The following is an 18,262-nucleotide window of genomic DNA, read 5'->3' as shown; positions in this document are numbered from 1 at the left end:
ATTTTTCCTGTTTCTCTCAATGCATGAGACATTAGCTTGTTGAATTACAATTGCATTAAGTCTCGTCTCGTCTCATCTCGTCGTCCTCCGCTTATCCGGGTCCGGGTCGCGGGGGCAGCAGCCTCAGCAAAGAAGCCCAGACAGCCCTCTCCCCAGCCACCTCCGTCAGCTCTTCCGAGGGAACCCCGAGGCGTTCCCAGGCCAGCCGGGTGATGTAGTCCCTCCAGCGTGTCCTGGGGCAGCCCCGAGGTCTCCTCCCGGTTGGACATGCCCGAAATACCTCCCAAGGGAGGCGTCCGGGAGGCATCCTTACCAGATGCCCAAACCACCTCAACTGGCTCCTCTCGATGTGGAGGAGCAGCGGCTCTACTCCGAGTCCCTCCCGGATGTCCGAGCTCCTCACCCTATCTCTAAGGCTGAGCCCAGCCACTCTTGCATTAAGTCATTTTTAAGACTTCAGATTTATTATTTTTCTCATTAAAGTAACACAGGGACAACCAACCCCATGATGCGGATGGTTGTTACACGTGCACACCACATAGATATTCGACAGTCCATCTTTCAAACAGATAAGCACAAGGAGAGTAACGTCGCTGTATTCCTACCTGACACTTCATTACGCACCGAAAGGGAATCTACTAAGGAAACAGTGTTCAAGGGATTCAAGTGAAAGTAAAAACTGTGACGACCGACCTCGCTCTCCCCTACGTAACAGCTAAATGTTGACTTTTCTTCAGCTTTGTTGGTTTTTCTTATCTGTACTCTACTTTTAGAGTAAGAGCAACAACAAAAAAAACGCAGCCAAATTCCTCAATAAAGCTGATTCTGGTAAATTCACTGGCAGACCGAAGAAAGTATGACGTGGACACATAGCTGTGGGGCAACACTGTTATTAAACTGCAGTCAGAGTTGGTTTTATTCCTCCGTGTCAACAGGACAGAGCCGTTAAACAAGTATACAAGTAAACAGTGAAACACACTCTCGGTTGTAAAGAATGGGTGACAACAGGAAGCCCCAAATACATTTCTCATGCAGGTTCTAGGCTAAATGTAACATGACTGAAGACAGTTTCTAATGTATCATGATCTCTGGTACAGCAAATGAATATAATGGATCTTTGTGTTGAAATAATGGCATCAAACATTTTGCTGGTTACGTAAAAAACCTGTGAATCCATTTTTGGTGGTTTAATGTGTCATCTGAGTCAATTTCATGCTCTTTTAGTGGAGTGAGGGAATTTATTTGATGTCATGAAGCCCTTTAAAACCTCAGAGATGAAGTTTAAAAAATGGACGATGTTTCTGAAGAGCTTGTTTTTGGATTCACAGGATTTCCACCCAGCTGCTATTTTTCTTTTCAGCAATTTCAGAGACAAAATCAGACACATTAAAACAGACGCCTCATAATTGCACATAGTGGTAAAAAAACAAACAGTATCGAACACACTGGAATTATCCTATCATGTGAATGGTACACTGGGTAACACACTCAGGCCTTTCCTGACAACAGCACCACAGTTGTGGGAATGAGCCAAATACATCAACATGGTTGTTTCTCTACTTACACTGTTACACTGTGCAGTGATCACACACACTGTGCACACTAAAATCTCAATAAACATTGCAAATGTTCTATCTTTTCTTGTTTTGTTTGCAAAATTGCTTCTCAAAGTTTGATTTATTGCAGAGATGTGACAGGAATCAGGGTTGAACTTGGATATTGAATCTGTTTTCCATGCTGGGAACAGAGTAACAAGCTGTGTACTTTAAGCTCTGGCTCTGGCATTCTGATGGGAAGTTGCAGAAAAGATAGGTTATAAATATCTCTTCGTGTTCCCTTGGACTCTGTAGTTAGTACATTAAATTGTGATGTTCTTTTGTGCGTACATTCTGCACACTGAAGCATTTATATGGTGGCCCAGAGGGTCAAAGCACAACATTTCACAAAACTTGACCACATTTTATAAAACACCACATTTGGAAAAAACAAAAAACAAAACATGTGACATGAGTGCAATGTTTCACAAAATAAATCACAAAACACAGTTACATTGTTTGTCTTGTAAAATGTGTTAACTGAAATGTCAATGTGTTTTGTTAAATGTTGTGTTTTGTGAAATGTGGTCTTGTTTTTTGAAATGTCGTTTTGTTTGCTGTTACCTGTCGAGTTGTATTTTCTCAAATGTTTTGTGAAATGCAGTTGTTTTCTGAAATGTAGTTGTGTTTTGTGAAATGTCATTTTGATATGTCAAATGTTTTGTGAAAATGACGTTATGTTTTTTGAAATGTCATCTTTTGTCAAACGTGGTTGTGTTTTGTGAAATGTGGTCATGTTTTGGGAAATGTTTTGTTTTCTGTTTCCTGTCGACTTGTATTTTCTTAAATGTTTTGTTAAAAAGTTGCGTTTTGTGAATTGTCGTCTTTTCTAAAATGTGTTTTGTGAAATGCTATGTTTTATGAAATGCAGTTGAGTTTTCATAAATGTGGTTCTGTTTTTTGAAATGTTGTCTTTAGTCAGATGTGGTTGTTTTCTGAAATGTTATTTTGATATCTCAAATGTTTACACAGGAATATTTGTGAAATGTAGTGTTTCCTAAAATATGGTTGTTTTGTGAAATAACATTATATTTTTTTTTTAAATGTCGTCTTTTCTAAAATGTGGTTTTGTTTTGTAAAATGTTATGTTTTATGAAATGTCATCTTTTCTCCATTGTGGTTGAGTTTTCTGAAATGTGACTTTGTTTTCTGAAATGTGGTCATGTTTTGGGAAATCTTGTTTTGTTTCCTGTTTCTTGTCATTGTGTTTTGATAAATGTTGCGTTTTGTGAATTGTCATCTTTTCTAAAATGTGTTTTATGAAATGCAGTTGAGTTTTCATAAACGTGGTTGTGTTTTTTGAAATGTTGTCTTTTGTCAAATGTGGTTGTTTCCTGAAATGTTATTTTGATATCTCATATGTTTTGTGAAATGTTGTAGTGTTTCCTGAAATATGGTTGTGTTTTGTGAAATGTCATCTTTTCTCCAACATGGTTGTGTTTTATGAAATGTGATTTTGTTTTGTGTAACATCCTTTTGTTTTCTGAAATGTGTTTTTTCAAATTTCGTTATGTTTTGTGAAATGTGGTAGTATTTTCTGAGATGTGGTCATGTTTTGGAAAAGGTTGTTTTGTTTCCTGTTTACTGTCATTGTATTATGTTAAATGTTGCATTTTGTGAATTGTCTTTTCTAAAATGTGTTTTATGAAATGCAGTTGAGTTTTCTAAAACGTGGTTGTGTTTTGTCACGTGGTTGTTTTCTGAAATGTTATTTTGATATCTCAGATGTTTTGTGAAATGTAGTGTTTCCTAAAATATGGTTGTTCTGTGAAATGATGTTTTGAAATGTCGTCTTTTCTAAAATGTGTTTTGTGAAATGTTGTCTTTACTAAAACGTGGTTGTGTTTTCTGAAATGTGGTTTTGTTTTGTGAAATGTCCTGTTTTGTGATCTGTTGTGATTTGACCCTCTAGGCCTCCATACATACATGAATATTTTACAAACCAATATCCCCAAAATGAACAAAAAAACAAATCTACATTCTTCACTCCAATTATTTTGTAAACAAAGTATGAAATAAAATGCAAATTGCAAAAGCTACAGAGGAGGGTCAGTGGTTCTTACTTGTTTAGAGTGAGAGAAAACAAACTAAATATAATCCACAACTCAGACTGTTTTCATTAAATTGCTGGAAATGATACAGAAAGCCCTCGTTTTTTATTTTTTTAAATTAGACTGGATATGAAACAGAAGTGCAGACCAGACTTATGCCCCTTTCATTTTAGCAGGACAGGTTCAAAGACACGCACTGAGCCCAGTCCAAGGCTTTTATTTTTTAAATTCCACCAGATGTATCGTCTTTGTCTGATTCTAGGATCATTCCTTTGAAACTATCCCAAAGAGTTTGTTGTTTTCATACATGGAAGCAGGTTTAGGTTCAACTGGTTCCTTTACAATTTCATCACTGAGTACACACATGGCTTAAAAGGAGAAAAAAAAACAGTGCAAATACCAACATTGTGCTTCACAACAGCTTTACAGCTCCTCGTCTGGAAGACGAGGGGTGAGGTGACTGACTCTTTGGTTGCTGTTGTCATAGTTTATAATACATTTAAAGGGATACGATACTAAAAACTCAACCTTTTCCAGCAGTCATACAATAAAACATACATCTTGGCTTTGCAATGCGTAAAGTTTTTCTGGATCTTTGTGCAAAAACAAAAACATCATTTAAAGATGATTAATTATGTTCTAAGACTTTCTCTATAAACCCCACCACCACACACCTGCACACTCCCGTCGGACCTTTCTCGTCTCGACCATATATTCTACATTTATTCATTAAGAAGAGAGGTTAGGTTATCTGATCCACTTAACACCAAAATCAAAGGTGCTCTGGGTCGTAACATATCACAAGGGAAAAACACAAAACACAAATCTCAGTGCCTCGGTTCCGTACTATTTAAATATATTGCGTAGGCCCCATTCCAATACTTAAAACTGCATCCTTATTAAATAATAAGCCAATTGACTGTTTGCTTAACCCCACATCAAACCATAACAAGGCACAGCAGGTACATGTTGAAGCAGAGTGCATGATGCTGAAGTAAGAGCGATGCCTCGTGGGTAAATTAGCATTTCAGACTTCTGGAATAAATTGCGGCAAAATTCCGACATCTTCAAGATGTGTCCAAAGAAAACCAAAAAACAAAATGCAGCTATCTTACTTATGAAAATAAATGGTAGACACATCAGAGCCGTCAGTGCCAAGGTAGCTCAGACAAATATGCATCTCCTAATGTGGGACAGTCATGTCGGAAATGTGGGACACTGATACATCTGTGAGACAGCTTGTGTTAACTCCTGGTTTTATTGATTTACATTTGTTTGAGGAAAACCTACACCCACTAGAGCTTTGGTGTCCCACTGAGGCAGTGTCCTACTTAAGGGCAACTCACCCTATCTAAAAGAGTTTGAGGGGTTGTGTCTTTTGCTTTTAGCCATACCAAAACCAAAAACGCTAACGTAAGCTGCCAGCTAAGCATGCCTGGCTAACTAGCTTACAATCAGCAGTTATTGTTAAGTTAAATTGGACGGGACCATCCACTGCTTTCGGCCCCAATCACACAGAAAGCATTTTAGCACCTGGATGCGCCTTTTTGTAATTGTTTTTAATGTGAATGAAGGTTTTTGCTCGCTGTTTTTGCATTGCGATGCACCTTGCATTTCGACGCTCTTGGCACCTGCCGTTTTTGCCGGAGGGTTCTAAACTCCTTGAGTTGAAGAAACTTCAACTCAGAGCGGAAAAGCACGCTCATCATCTCTTTCATCGTCTTTTCCTCATTGTCCAATCGGATGATTTGAGAGGCGGGCCTTCTGTGGTGGTCACAACGACAAGTTTACAGTTGGTAAACAATGGAAGAAACTGGTGGTAGTGGTTGTCAGATACCCAGGAAAATACAGCCCGACTATAGACAGCAGGTTGTCAAACTTTCCCCGAGACATCCTAAAATATGCCTGGAAATGGCCATCATCGAGGACAAGCTCCTGGACCAACTGGTGGTACTCCCCATGATCCACCTCTTTTTTAGGGTCTCATGTAACCACACAAATCTCTGTTTATCTGTGCCCAACAAACTATTTACTGACAGACTCTCATCCTCAACCAGAGCTACAGCAAGTACCCTCTGCCTCAACGTTTCAGGAACTAGATACTAATTACTTGGGGGAAAAATGGTGGATTTAATACACAGGAGTGTAAGGAGGTGATGGGGTGGTTGCTAGCTTGCAAAACTCTTTCTGTGTGATCAGGGCCTTAGTTAGTTTAGGCTAACGTTAGCAGTTCTGTCCTGAAAGTTTCCAGCAGATCTAGTAGACTTTTTGCCTGCGACCTGTAGCCTCAGTCTTTTAGCAATAAATCACATATGTTGCCATCATGTGTACTTTTTAAAGGGTTCTTGGTTTCAGCTTGAAGCTTAAAAAGTTGGCTAATTAGCTAACGCTAGCTAACTACAGCTGTAGATGGAGTTTTCATCCAGTTCAGTGAGCTGGTGTCAGCTCATTAGCTAACGTTAGCTAAGTACCGCTAATAAAATCTACCAGTTGTTGACAGACATCAGCTTTAAATGAGAAACCTGCTTTTGTGAACCTGTATGTGAAGTACATGAGACAGTGTTGGAATGATTGTAAACCGCATATGTACCGTCCTAGCATGGAAAACTTGGCAGGTGTAGTTACGGTAACTTCGGGGGCTGGGTTTAACAAACAGTCAATTATTTTGATCATCTGCTTTGAGAGAGATCGGCTCAACGATTGTCATCATCAAGTTTTGGAACGGGGCCACTGAGTGGTGCTCTATCCCTGCACTGTGACCTAATGGTTTCAAAGGTCATGCCGTTATAAACCCGGAGTTTGGTTAGGGTTGGGCCAGGCGCTCCAACGCCTCTCCTTCGCAGCGCATAAGGTGGTAGCCCTGCGTAGTTGTGACGTTATAGCTGCCCTGGCTGAGGTAAAAGTCCACAGATGGTTTGTTCCAGTCCAGGACGGTGAAGTTGATCTGGTTGCAGCCGGCAGCCATGCCCAGCTACAGAGCAGGAAAACAGACATGGTTACATGACAGATGGGAATGTATGCAAGCTCAGAGACACATTGTGCATCACTTTGACCTCCTTTCTTTAACGTAAGGATAACTGTATCTGTAATAGTAACAGCACCCCACTGAGTGTGAGCAAAACTTACCAATGCATAACCAGTCAAAAATATTCTCAACAGTCAGCCGCTAACATCCTCAGTTAAACGTACACATTACATTTCCTATACTGTCATAGTTACATTATGGATTGATGTTTCACTCACCTGAGCTACCTTGCTCATAAGTGCTTTGCCAATGCCCTTCCCTGAAAGAAACATACCACAAATTACCTGAGAGTTTCCTGCACGTATAGACATGAGTTTTTAATTTGCTGCTTTTTTCCTGTGGGCCATTTTGACAAACTATATTTACTCCATAATTATAATAACGTGTGTCTGAGAACGCTGTACTGTACCTCTGAAGTCAGGCATCACATACAAGTCCTCCATGTAAACGGCTCTGCCCGTCCATGAGCTGTAGGCGTAGAAGTAAAGTGCATATCCGATCTTCGTATGACCTAGAGAAAAAAAGAGAAATTAATGCACAAGGAATTAGTCGTGAGCAGGTGATTTGAGTTACAATATTCAACTTTTAAAAGCAGCATAAAGCTGGTTCTCTACAATTAGTGATTCTTCACCTTAAACTAAGAAAATAGGAGATGTTAAATAAAATATTTGCCTTATCAATGTTGATTTCAGCAGCAAGTATGTTACAGAAGTAAAGTCAGAATTTCTTATCCACTGTTTTATTGCTGCTGAAATAGTCAGACATGATCAGACACTGCATGGGTGCAGCCTGGCAGGTCTGCACAGTTAAAATATTTGGGCATGATGCTGGGATAAGAAGTATCGCTCAGCATATGTGATTATTTCAAGCTGTAAAAACCCTAAAAATGAAAGTAGTTATTGTTAGTCAATATATTGCAGTTATATCTGTAAAAAAATACATTTGTACCAAAGGCAAACAAATGATGCAGAGAAATCCATGTTGAGAAGCAGAAACTCTATTTATTGATCAATTTCAATTATTATTCCGATGTGCCGGCGACAGCTGTGGCGAGAAGCATAATGTTTTTGGGATGTCCATCCGTTCCATTCCTGTAAATGCCTTGAGGGATTTTTTTCAAATTTGGCACAAACGTCCACTTGGAAACTGATTAAATTTTGGCGGTCAATGGTCAGGGTCACTGTGACGTTACATCCATTACAATCTCATGAACACCTTGAGGGAATCTTTATGCCTCTGCGCCGGCGTTAAATTTTCGAGTTGTCCATACATCATGTTGTGAATGCAATATTTCAGAACGCCTCAAAGGAATTTGGCACAAATGTTCACTTGGACTCAACGATGAACTGATTAGTTTTTGATGGTCAAGGTTGCTGTGACCTTGTGTCCATCTCACTCTCGTGAACGCAATATCTCAAAACAGTTAAAGGTTTTTTTTCGGGGGGGGGGGGGGGGGGGGGGGAGTTTTTCCTTATCTGCTGCGAGGGTCCAAAGGACAGAGGGATGTATGCTGTAAAGCCCTGTGAGGCAAATTGTGATTTGTGATATTGGGCTTTATAAATAAAATTTTAAAACTGAATTGACATCAACTTGGACTCAACAATGAACCAATTATTTTTTGATGGTCAAAGTTCAAGGTCATTGTGGCCTTGTCTGTCTCATTCTCATGAACGTGATATCTCAAGAACACTTTGAGGGAATTTCTTTAAATTTGGCACAACCATCAACTTCACTCAACAGTGAACTGATTAGTTTTTCATGGTCAAAGTTCGAGGTCACTGTGACCTTCTCATTTTTGTGAATGTGATATCTCAATAATACCTTGAGGGAATTTCTTTAAATTTGGCAAATAAAGTCCACTGGGACTCAAGAATAAAGTGATTAGAATTTGGTGGTCAAAGGTCAAACTCAAGGTCACTGTAACCTCACAAATGTCTAATAGGATAAAATGATGTGAAGATGAAGTGATGATATTTTACATCCAAAAGGTCAAAGGTCAACTTCACTGTGACATCATAATGTTCTTGATGAAACAATTTCTGGTCATTATTCAGCATTATATCTCAGGAATAGAAGTGGAGACATTTGGTGAGATACTGAATTGGTGAAACTAATTTTGGGTGTCTTCTTTGAAACTGTGCTGATTGTATAGATCTTCTGAGCTGCCAGGGGAAAAGATGTGTGTGAGGACATCCATGTTTTCACAGACATGGATGTAAACTGCAACTGCAACTTGACTGGTTTACAGAGGTATACAACCACAAAGTGTACTCTCGTTTTCTCTCTTTGCCGTTGGTGGTGATGTTTTTATTGTTAGTAACGTGCTATTATCTACTTACACATTCATGTATGTGTTCCTTGACTTCAAAACTTGTTGTACTAGTATCTATGTTGTTGTCTTTGTGGGGTGGTGGGATTAGTGTGGTTATAATTTTGTCATGTTTTTGTTGTAGTGAGGGATGGCAAAGGGTAAATGTTTTGTCTACAATATTGGTAAAATAAATTTGTTGTACAGGGAAAATCAATTAAAATATATGTTAAAATTCTTTTCATGTTTTTAGACTTTCAGTTCAACTCTTCAGTTGGTCAGGTTGATGATTTTCAAGCAGTACGTCTACAACGAAAGTAAATGTGCTGCTGTGTCTTCTTACAAATGTGAGGAATCCATGATAGGTTGGCATCTACCATGACCCCCAGATATTTGCATTTGGTTTGGAGAGACATTCTGTTAAAAAAAATGCAAATGGACATTAAATCTCCCCTTTACTTTAATTATTTTCAAAGGTGAGAGCTTTTACCGATACTTCCATTAACAAAATGGTTTTAAGTTTCAAGTATAGTAATAGGGCGGCACAGTGCTGCAGTTGTTAGCATTGTTGCCTCACAGCAAGAGTTTCCTGGTTCCCAGGGTGGGGAGTTTGAACCTTGGGCTGGGGGAGCCCTTCTGTGTGGAGTTTGCATGTTCTCCCCGTGTCAGCGTGGGTTTCCTCCAGGTACTCCAGCTTCCTCCCACAGTCCAAAGACATGCAGGTTAACTGGTGACTCTAAATTGTCCGTAGGTGTGAACGTGAGTGTGAATGGTTGTCTGTCTCTATGTGTCAGCCCTGTGATAGTCTGGCGACCTGTCCAGGGTGTACCCTGCCTCTCGCCCAATGTCAGCTGGGATAGACCAATGTGAATTGACACTGGAGACAGCTGACAGTCAGGAGAAAGTCCAAACACATCTTGTTAGCACTGATAATGAGAGCGTTCTTATCACACCACTCAGTGAGCCAGTCAGCATGGCACTGGAATAATCTGGGTTCATCACCGTCAGGTAACAGAGACAGTGACGCAGATAGATAGATATTTATTGTCATTGCATATAAGAATACTATATAATATATAATATTATTATTAGAAAAGAAACTGGTTGGACACCCTGGTGGTAACGTTTGCAGTGTAAACAACACAGGTGAGCTAACACAGCCTAGAGGTGCTCCAACGTTTGTCCTCATCGGAGAGGGAACTATATTATTTACCTTAACTAACTGATTTTCTGTTTGTGAGCAAACAGATGTATCAGTGGACGTTTGGACTGAGCTGTGACTGAATCATTTTGGGCAGGAGGAAATCAGGCTGGATGGTGTTAAATGCAGATTATAAATACAGTAAAAGTGCTCTGGCATATGATTCAGGTTCGTCCAGGTGTTTAGAGATGTGATGCAAAAGTGTAACAGGTAGAAATCACCACAGAGTTTTGTCTGTCTTCAATTCAGTGTGGCTGTCGGACTGATTCTAGCTGCCATGAGCTAATCTGTACCCTGTTGTGCAGGTAAACGTTGCTGGAGAACCAATTTGGGAATGAACGTGTTTGTTTTTAGTGATGGCTCAGTAAAGTCAAACACACATTGACAGGCAGATATCTGCAGCCTGTGGAGAGTGGTGACTGTATGGAAAAAGGGCTGTGTCATGGAAGAAAAAGGCCCAGCTGGGCAGCAGAGCGTACGTTAATGGTCTCGTTGCTGTATTCTGAGGAAAAGCAGTGTGTTAGCCTTGTTATGTAAGTGGTGTCTGTCTGAGAGGTCACATCTGCAGTGTGCCGTTACATTGGATAACAGAGCTAATAAACGCAGACTGATTAACCTGGTAACTGACAATTCTCCATTCATAAACTCACCGACATTCTAAGAAGCATTTCTAGAATTAAAGTTTTGTGCTGTCGGTAATTAAACCAAACTAGACGCAATTTCTAAAGAATTTCTCACAGCTGATATTTTTACTTGTCAAGCACAGGTGTCATCAATAATTTTAACGACGGCCATGTTTCAGTGCCAGGGCCCTCATTAATGTTATTTCTTACACATGTGCTTTTCCTACTACGTGTCAAATTTTCTGCTGTGGGAAATGTCTGTTGAAGCTGCTGTAATTCAAGACCAGAGTCACTATTGTATTCTTAAATTACTGTGGCACTGAAAGAGCAGTAGACGCAGCAAATTAGTTTCATCCTTAATCATCTTAATTGTTTTGTTTAGTTATAATCTATTAATTGGCTACATGTAGTATTTAACAGGCCTCTCGTAGAAACAAACCCACAGAGTTATCACCTCTGCAGTTCCCCTCAGCTCCACAGCTCATCGTTCAACCTATTCACCAGAGGAAAATGTTGCCATTGTATGTTTCTACAAACCACGAATACACTACCTTTGCACGTTTCATACGCATCATATCATCATTTCTAAAGTGACGTAGTAAGTATATGAGCAGACAGTGGATGGCGTGTCACCTAGGCAAGACGCCTGCCAAGCTCTAAACAACTGCAGATTACTGTTTGAGACAACAAACAACAACAGCAGTTGTTTTTTAGTGAGTTATTGTTGCATTTCCTGCGGCTTTTTAGGCACTAAAGTGAGTTTTTATTTGGGAACCATGGCTGTTTTTCCAGATGCTTTACAGCACCAAAACATTGTTTCTTTTTATGGACATGTGGTTGTTTATCCTGCAGGTCTTTAGCCCCCAGTCATGGGGGTTTGTTCTGGGGACACATTGCTGGTTTTCTAGTGGTTTTTTTAGCCCCAGAATGTGGGTGTTTTTTAGGGAACCATCAGTGTTCTTCCAGTAGTTTCCCAAACATGGCGTTTAGTCTTTTTTAAATGGACCCCTGGCTGTTTTACGTGCAGCTCTTTACCCTGCAGACTACTGCTTGAAACCAACAAACAACAACAACAAATGTTTTTTAGCGAGTTATTTTTGCATTTCCTGCAGCTTTTCAGTCCCGAAACATGCGTGTTTCTTAGTGACCAGTCCCTATTTTTTTTTTTTAACAAGACATCGCTGCGTTTCCTGCTGGGATAGGGGCATGAAAAGCAGCTATTTTTTAACAAGACATCACTGCGTTTTTCGCTGGGATAGAGGCATGAAAAGCGGTTGTTTTCTAACAAGACATCACTGTGTTTCCTGCTGGGATAGAGGCATGAAAAGCAGTTGTTTTTTAACAAGACATCACTGCGTTTCTCGCTGGGATAGAGGCATGAAAAGCGGTTGTTTTCTAACAAGACATCACTGTGTTTCCTGCTGGGATAGAGGCATGAAAAGCGGTTGTTTTCTAACAAGACATCACTGTGTTTCCTGCTGGGATAGAGGCATGAAAAGCAGTTGTTTTTTAACAAGACATCACTGCGTTTCTCGCTGGGATAGAGGCATGAAAAGCGGTTGTTTTCTAACAAGACATCACTGTGTTTCCTGCTGGGATAGAGGCATGAAAAGCGGTTGTTTTCTAGCAAGACATCACTGTGTTTCCTGCTGGGATAGAGGCATGAAAAGCAGTTGTTTTTTAACAAGACATCACTGCGTTTCTCGCTGGGATAGAGGCATGAAAAGCGGTTGTTTTCTAGCAAGACATCACTGTGTTTCTCGCTGGGATAGAGGCATGAAAAGCAGTTGTTTTCTAACAAGACATCACTGTGTTTCCTGCTGGGATAGAGGCATGAAAAGCGGTTGTTTTCTAGCAAGACATCACTGCGTTTCTCGCTGGGATAGAGGCATGAAAAGCAGTTGTTTTTTAACAAGACATCACTGCGTTTTTCGCTGGGATAGAGGCATGAAAAGCGGTTGTTTTCTAGCAAGACATCACAGCCTTTCTCGCTGGGATAGGGGCACAAAAAGCAGCTATTTTTTTTTTTTTACCAAGACTTCACTGTATTTCCTGCTGAAATAGAGGCAGTAAAAGTAGCTGTTTTTTAACAAGACATCACTGCATTTCTCGCTGGGATAAGGGCATGAAAAGCAGCTGTTTTTTACTGAAACACTGCTCCATTTCCAGTCTGGATTGAGCCACCAAAACCGTGTATTTTAAGCCAAAACATGCTATTTTTCCAACCATAACGAAGTGTTTTTTGAGCCTAAACATAAACACATGTTAAACATAGTGTTGTTGAAACATAAACATTTATTGTACTCGCTACATAATAATGTACAAATGTCTGGTATCTATGGTTTGCAAAAACCTACAATGCCAACATTTTTTCTGCCGATTGAGTTGCACTGTTTCGGTTTATGACCCACTACTCTATTGTTCTGATGCACTCACTGCTCTCATCAGCATTATTTTCAAAAGCATGCAGCTGTTTTTAACAAAAAAAGACTAAGTTATCTATGAGTGAACATAGTGGAGCATTTAGCTGCTGAGGCAGGTATTCCTTTAGGAGTTGGTAGAGACCAAAAACAGAGCTAAAATCCCAATTACCCCAACACAAATTTGACAGTTTAAAAGGGGTAAAATCTCATTTCACTGTAGAGCTGTTCAGGATTTCTGCCCCAAGCAGCAAAATATGATGAGTAGGGGTGAGATTATGTTGTGCTGTGTTAGCTCATGCTAGGCGGGCAGACAGAGCAGTAGCAGGGTGACTCATGGAGACAGCAGCAACAGCTGATCGGCGGCTATCAGCTTACCCTCCCATCGTCACAAAGACAGTGTAATTCTGTGAGAAACACTGACTTCTCATAATTATAAGCTCCAAATCCGAGACAGCATCACAACTGTTTTTGAAAAACCAGCATGCAAAATCCTGGAGGGACTGTCTTAATGAGTACAATTAAAAAAACAGTGTGGTGTGCTTGACTTTCTGCATCAGGACTAGAGCAGGCCAAGAAGAAGCACAGGAAGACAGATAGCAGCAACAAGAGTTGAAAGATAATGAAGGAAAAGGACTTTTGGACTCGAGTTGAGACTTGAGTTGGATTGGCTAACACTAAAGACCATGCAACAAAAACTGTCTAGAGAACTCTTACGGCAGGGTTTGTTGAGTTCATAATGACTAATCAATAAGCAAACCAACAAACAGATGTATTCTTAAGTCCACATTTGTCTTTGTGAGCTTGACCTCCTCTTAAACTGTCAATCTTTGGGGTTAAGAACAAGAAGCAGTAATGGCGCTTCCATCTAGAAAAAATAATTGATAATAATTGATTTATGGCTCATCTAAATGAGCCACTTTAAGTGTGGGGAAAGGCTCACACTCCGATTAAAGGATTAATCAGGCCTGAACTGAATGTCGCAGAAAGAATGCTGCAGCTGGTAACTTGTCGTAGCATGTCATACTTCTGGTCACAGTCCAAACAGTGAGGTCATAACAGGCGTGTCCCTTCAGAGAGGAGACACAACTACCTGCTGTTACATTGCTGTAAGTGAAGTTGACGTGTTATTGGTGGTTCCCCCTCACCATCTTTGGTTTTGTGCTGATCCGGCACCTCAGCGATGATCCCATGGAAGAACGGGTTCTTGGAGAAGCCATCCTGCTCTAAGTCTGCATATAAAATACAAAGAAACATATTTGTAATATGCTGGTGATAGTTTTTCCTGAAATGAAGGTCAGACATTTAATGGTCTCTTCACAAAGATGTGGTTTGAAACAGCTTCAACACTTGGCAAATAAATCTCATCACTAGGTCCATTTTGTAGCTTTTAATTGTATCACGATCTTGATTGAGTGTCGTGTCATGCTAGTCTGAAAGTTCATAGTGAACATCCATCGTTTATGTCGGAGATGACAGCCAAAAATTTGGCCATAAGGTCCATTTAGTAGCTGTTCTGGAGCTTTAGATCATGTCACATAATCTTCTTAGCTCATCATCTTCAAGAATAAATTAGCAAACTTGGATGAAAAGTCTTAAAAGTGCTCAAAAAAAAAATTGCAACTGGGCAAACAAAAAGATCATGCGATACACTCAAAAGCTCGGGAAGGGCTACTAAAGGGACCTTGTGATGAAATATTGTATTTTTTCCAAGGTCAAGAATGAATCGTCTATCTCTACTAGGGCTGCATGGTATAAAAAAAAGGTAGAATAAGTTTGTGAATAACATGATTATCACGATAACGATATATCGTACAATATTACTTGCAATAAAGAACACATATTTTTCCTCTTCCCTGTAGTGCTGTTTATCAGCCTAGATTGTTTTGGTGTGAGTTGCTGAGTGTTGGAGATATCAGCTGTAGAGATGTCTGCCTTCTCTCTTGTATAATGGAACTAGATGGCACTCAGCTTGTGGTGTTCAAAACGCCAAAAAATAAATTAAAAAACTCAACAGCAATGTCTCTTTATAGAAGTCATGACCTGGTTACTCAAAATAATCCACAGACCTTGTTGTGAGCAGTTTCATGTAGGAACTATTTCCTTTCTATTGAACTACACCTGCTAACCCTATCATGTTGCAGAAGGAAGCGTGCATCTACTGCTAGCTCACCTAGCACCACTGAGCTAGCTAACGTTTTGGTTTTAAGTGCAGTTTGTCTCCCTTATTGTCAAATTCTTAAATCATTTTACCATTATTTGTAATTTTGACAAATTGGAACAAACTAACAACTGCTAAGTGTTATGGTTACAATGACATTAGTAATTTATACCAGTCCAATCTTAACAAAGCTAGCTAGCTCACTAGCAAGAAATTCAACATTCATTAAGGCTAATAATTTAATGCTGATAGTGAAACATTTAGTCCTAGCTTACTAGCTAGCTTGTAGGCTAATCCCCTTGGGCTTCATCTCATTATTGTTGTCTGCTGTAAGCTGTGTGTTTGTGCTTTGTGTTGCTTGCATGTCTGTTTATGCTAACATTGTACTGTATTGTACTGATGCTCTGCTGTTGCTTGTTGCTTTCGCTTTTTTTGAATTTCTGTTTGCTGTTGTTAATGCTGTCTTTATGGGGGGTTTTTGTTTGTTTTGCTGTCTTGTCCTGTGAATTTTATCCTTTTATTGGTTTCACAACATCTTACCAAAGGACAGCAGCTGAAAATTAGCCAGCTGGCTAACACTGGCACATTGACAGAAATGCTGATTGATGTGCATTGTCCTAATAAATAAAATAAATGAAATGAAATGCTGTGATTACAATGATGTAATAACTACAGTAGTATGGCGGATGCCTCTACATAACCACCTGCCAACTGTATCACTGCGCAGAAGGAAGCGTGCATCTACTGCTAGCTCACCTAGCACCACTGAGCTAGCTAACGTTACAGCTCAGCTGAGGAGGACATCGAGCACGAGCCTCTCGTCCATGAATAGATGCACACTTCCTTCTGTGTGCTGATACAGTGGCGGCTGTAGTTCGGTAGGAATAAAAATGGTTCCTACATGAAACTCCTGACAACAAGGTTTGTGGATTATCTTGAGTAACCAGGTCATGATTTCTGAAAACCACAAGCCGAGTGCCATCTACTTCCATTATACTGGAGAGAAGGCAGACGCCTCTACGGCTGATATCTCCAACACTCTGCAACTCACGCCAAAACAATCTGGATAAATAAACAGCACTACCAATAAATGAAAAAAATACGCATATTTGATATTGGGGTGAACTGTCCCTTTAAAGTGAGTTCAGTCCTGCATCTCTGCTACTTTCGGTATACTGCTAAAATGCAATAAATTGAACTGAACACAGAAGGCACTAATAAATAAAAAAGAAATGACAGAACTGCATTTTAAAATATGCAATATTAGCATTTCGCTATCACGCTAAGGTTGGTCATAATGTTAAAAATATATATAATAGAGGCCCTTTAATGTGCAGGATTTTACCTCATGAAGGTCAAATGTAAACATAAGGTCAGAGCTGGGAGCTGTACATTTTATTTTGACAGATATTTTTAGGACAGCTGTTAATACAGTACCTCTCTGTGTGATTTTCACATGCTCTGATACTTTCTCATATTCAGCCAACTCCTGTGAATAAGCACAAATGACATCAGTTATCACCAGTTATTACTCTTTATGAATCATCACACTTCCTTATCCTTAGATATGTCACACTGTGTGACCCTGTGGCGCTCAAAGGAACCCGTCCATCCAATAATATCCCAATAATGTAATAATCGCTACATCCTGTGTATCTGAGGTATCTGTTGACGTCAGACACCGAGTCACAGGATCCTAAAGGCTCCTCGAGCAGCTGCACCGCACGTGTCCGCTCACCATGATCATCCGCGCGATGTCCTTGCAGTCCTCCACGTTGGCTGCACGGATAGTGTAGTCCATGTTGCTGCGTGGGTCTGACTATGGTGTAGTGCTCACAGTGCGTGGTGGAGGTAACGTGAAAGGATGACTGTGCGTGGAAGGTCTGCAGCTGTCCTCTTGAACACAACCTCCCAAAACACAAGCTGTGAGTGGAGCTGAGAGCGCCCTCCTCCTCCAGGAAGGAAGTGACGGGACGCACCACCTCCACCACACCAGCTCCCCATGTGACCTATATAAAGGGTCTATAACCGGTTAACAGTTCACATGCTTTATGCATGGGTCGTAAAATCTTTTTTGCTGATTATCTTCCATCTGCAGTGCTCAGATAAATCCTCCATTCCCATTCCCCTCTGTGCATTTCTTAATGTGTCTTATCCTCCTGAAACTTTAGGTATGCATTTTTAATTCCTCCCAGCTATCTATCGATCAGTAAGACCTGATAAGTATAAAAATTAAATATTGTCAACAGTAATTAAGTCCTGATGTCCACTTTTGTGTTGGGATCAGCTGCAGACTGACTTAGCAGAGATGGCTGCCATCTTTTTTTTTTTTTTTTTTACATGGATTAGTGTATTGTGGTCTTACTACCACTAGATGGCGCAAAATAGTGTCCACGAACGAGGACAACAGGTCTAAATTAAGTAGAGTGAAGTGTAAGGTAAAGTAAACCCAAAATGTGGTGACCTCATACAAGGACACAGGGTCTCAGGAGGATATAGACCCTCAGAAACCTCCCTGTCAGTGCCGGACCTAGCACATTTGGTGCCCTTCGCAAGCTTCCCCTGGCACCTCCACCCCCCCAAAGAGAGTATTATTATCTTTTGTAGTTATTGTATTTATAACAAACAAGAACAAAAGCCAAATAAACAACATACCTAACATAAAATAATAATAATAAATAGCTAGCCTGACATGCACTTCCTTAAAAATGTAACTACAAGTCGCAGTGACGCAGACCTCCTGTCTATTTCTGTAAGCTGAAACCATTTCCCTCAGTGGAAGCAAAGCTTTTATTTTCTTTAATTTCACAGATAAGAAACAATAAATTGTGAAGACAATAACGCCTCCACAAAAATAGCATTTTAAATCTTGTGTGTG

At 40.1% G+C, this 18,262-nt stretch overlaps 1 protein-coding gene across 1 annotated transcript; it reads right to left on the bottom strand.

The window, feature by feature from the left end:
* Window positions 1–898: 898 nt before the first annotated feature.
* sat2a.1 (spermidine/spermine N1-acetyltransferase family member 2a, tandem duplicate 1) lies at window positions 899–17,356 on the bottom strand. Its single transcript, XM_033609802.2, has 6 exons — window positions 17,123–17,356; window positions 16,822–16,873; window positions 14,372–14,455; window positions 7,081–7,182; window positions 6,890–6,930; window positions 899–6,617 (listed from the first exon to the last, which is right to left on the bottom strand). Exons 1-6 carry the CDS (start codon window positions 17,183–17,185, stop codon window positions 6,450–6,452), a joined length of 510 nt encoding a protein of 169 aa, XP_033465693.1. The 5' UTR covers window positions 17,186–17,356; the 3' UTR covers window positions 899–6,449.
* Between the last annotated feature and the right edge of the window lie 906 nt (window positions 17,357–18,262).

This window comes from Epinephelus lanceolatus, chromosome 22 (genome assembly GCF_041903045.1).
Source record: "Epinephelus lanceolatus isolate andai-2023 chromosome 22, ASM4190304v1, whole genome shotgun sequence".
In the NCBI taxonomy this organism is placed as follows: Eukaryota; Metazoa; Chordata; class Actinopteri; order Perciformes; family Serranidae; genus Epinephelus; species Epinephelus lanceolatus.
Note: the sequence above shows the minus strand (reverse complement) of the source record. Positions and strands in the feature narration are given on the sequence as shown.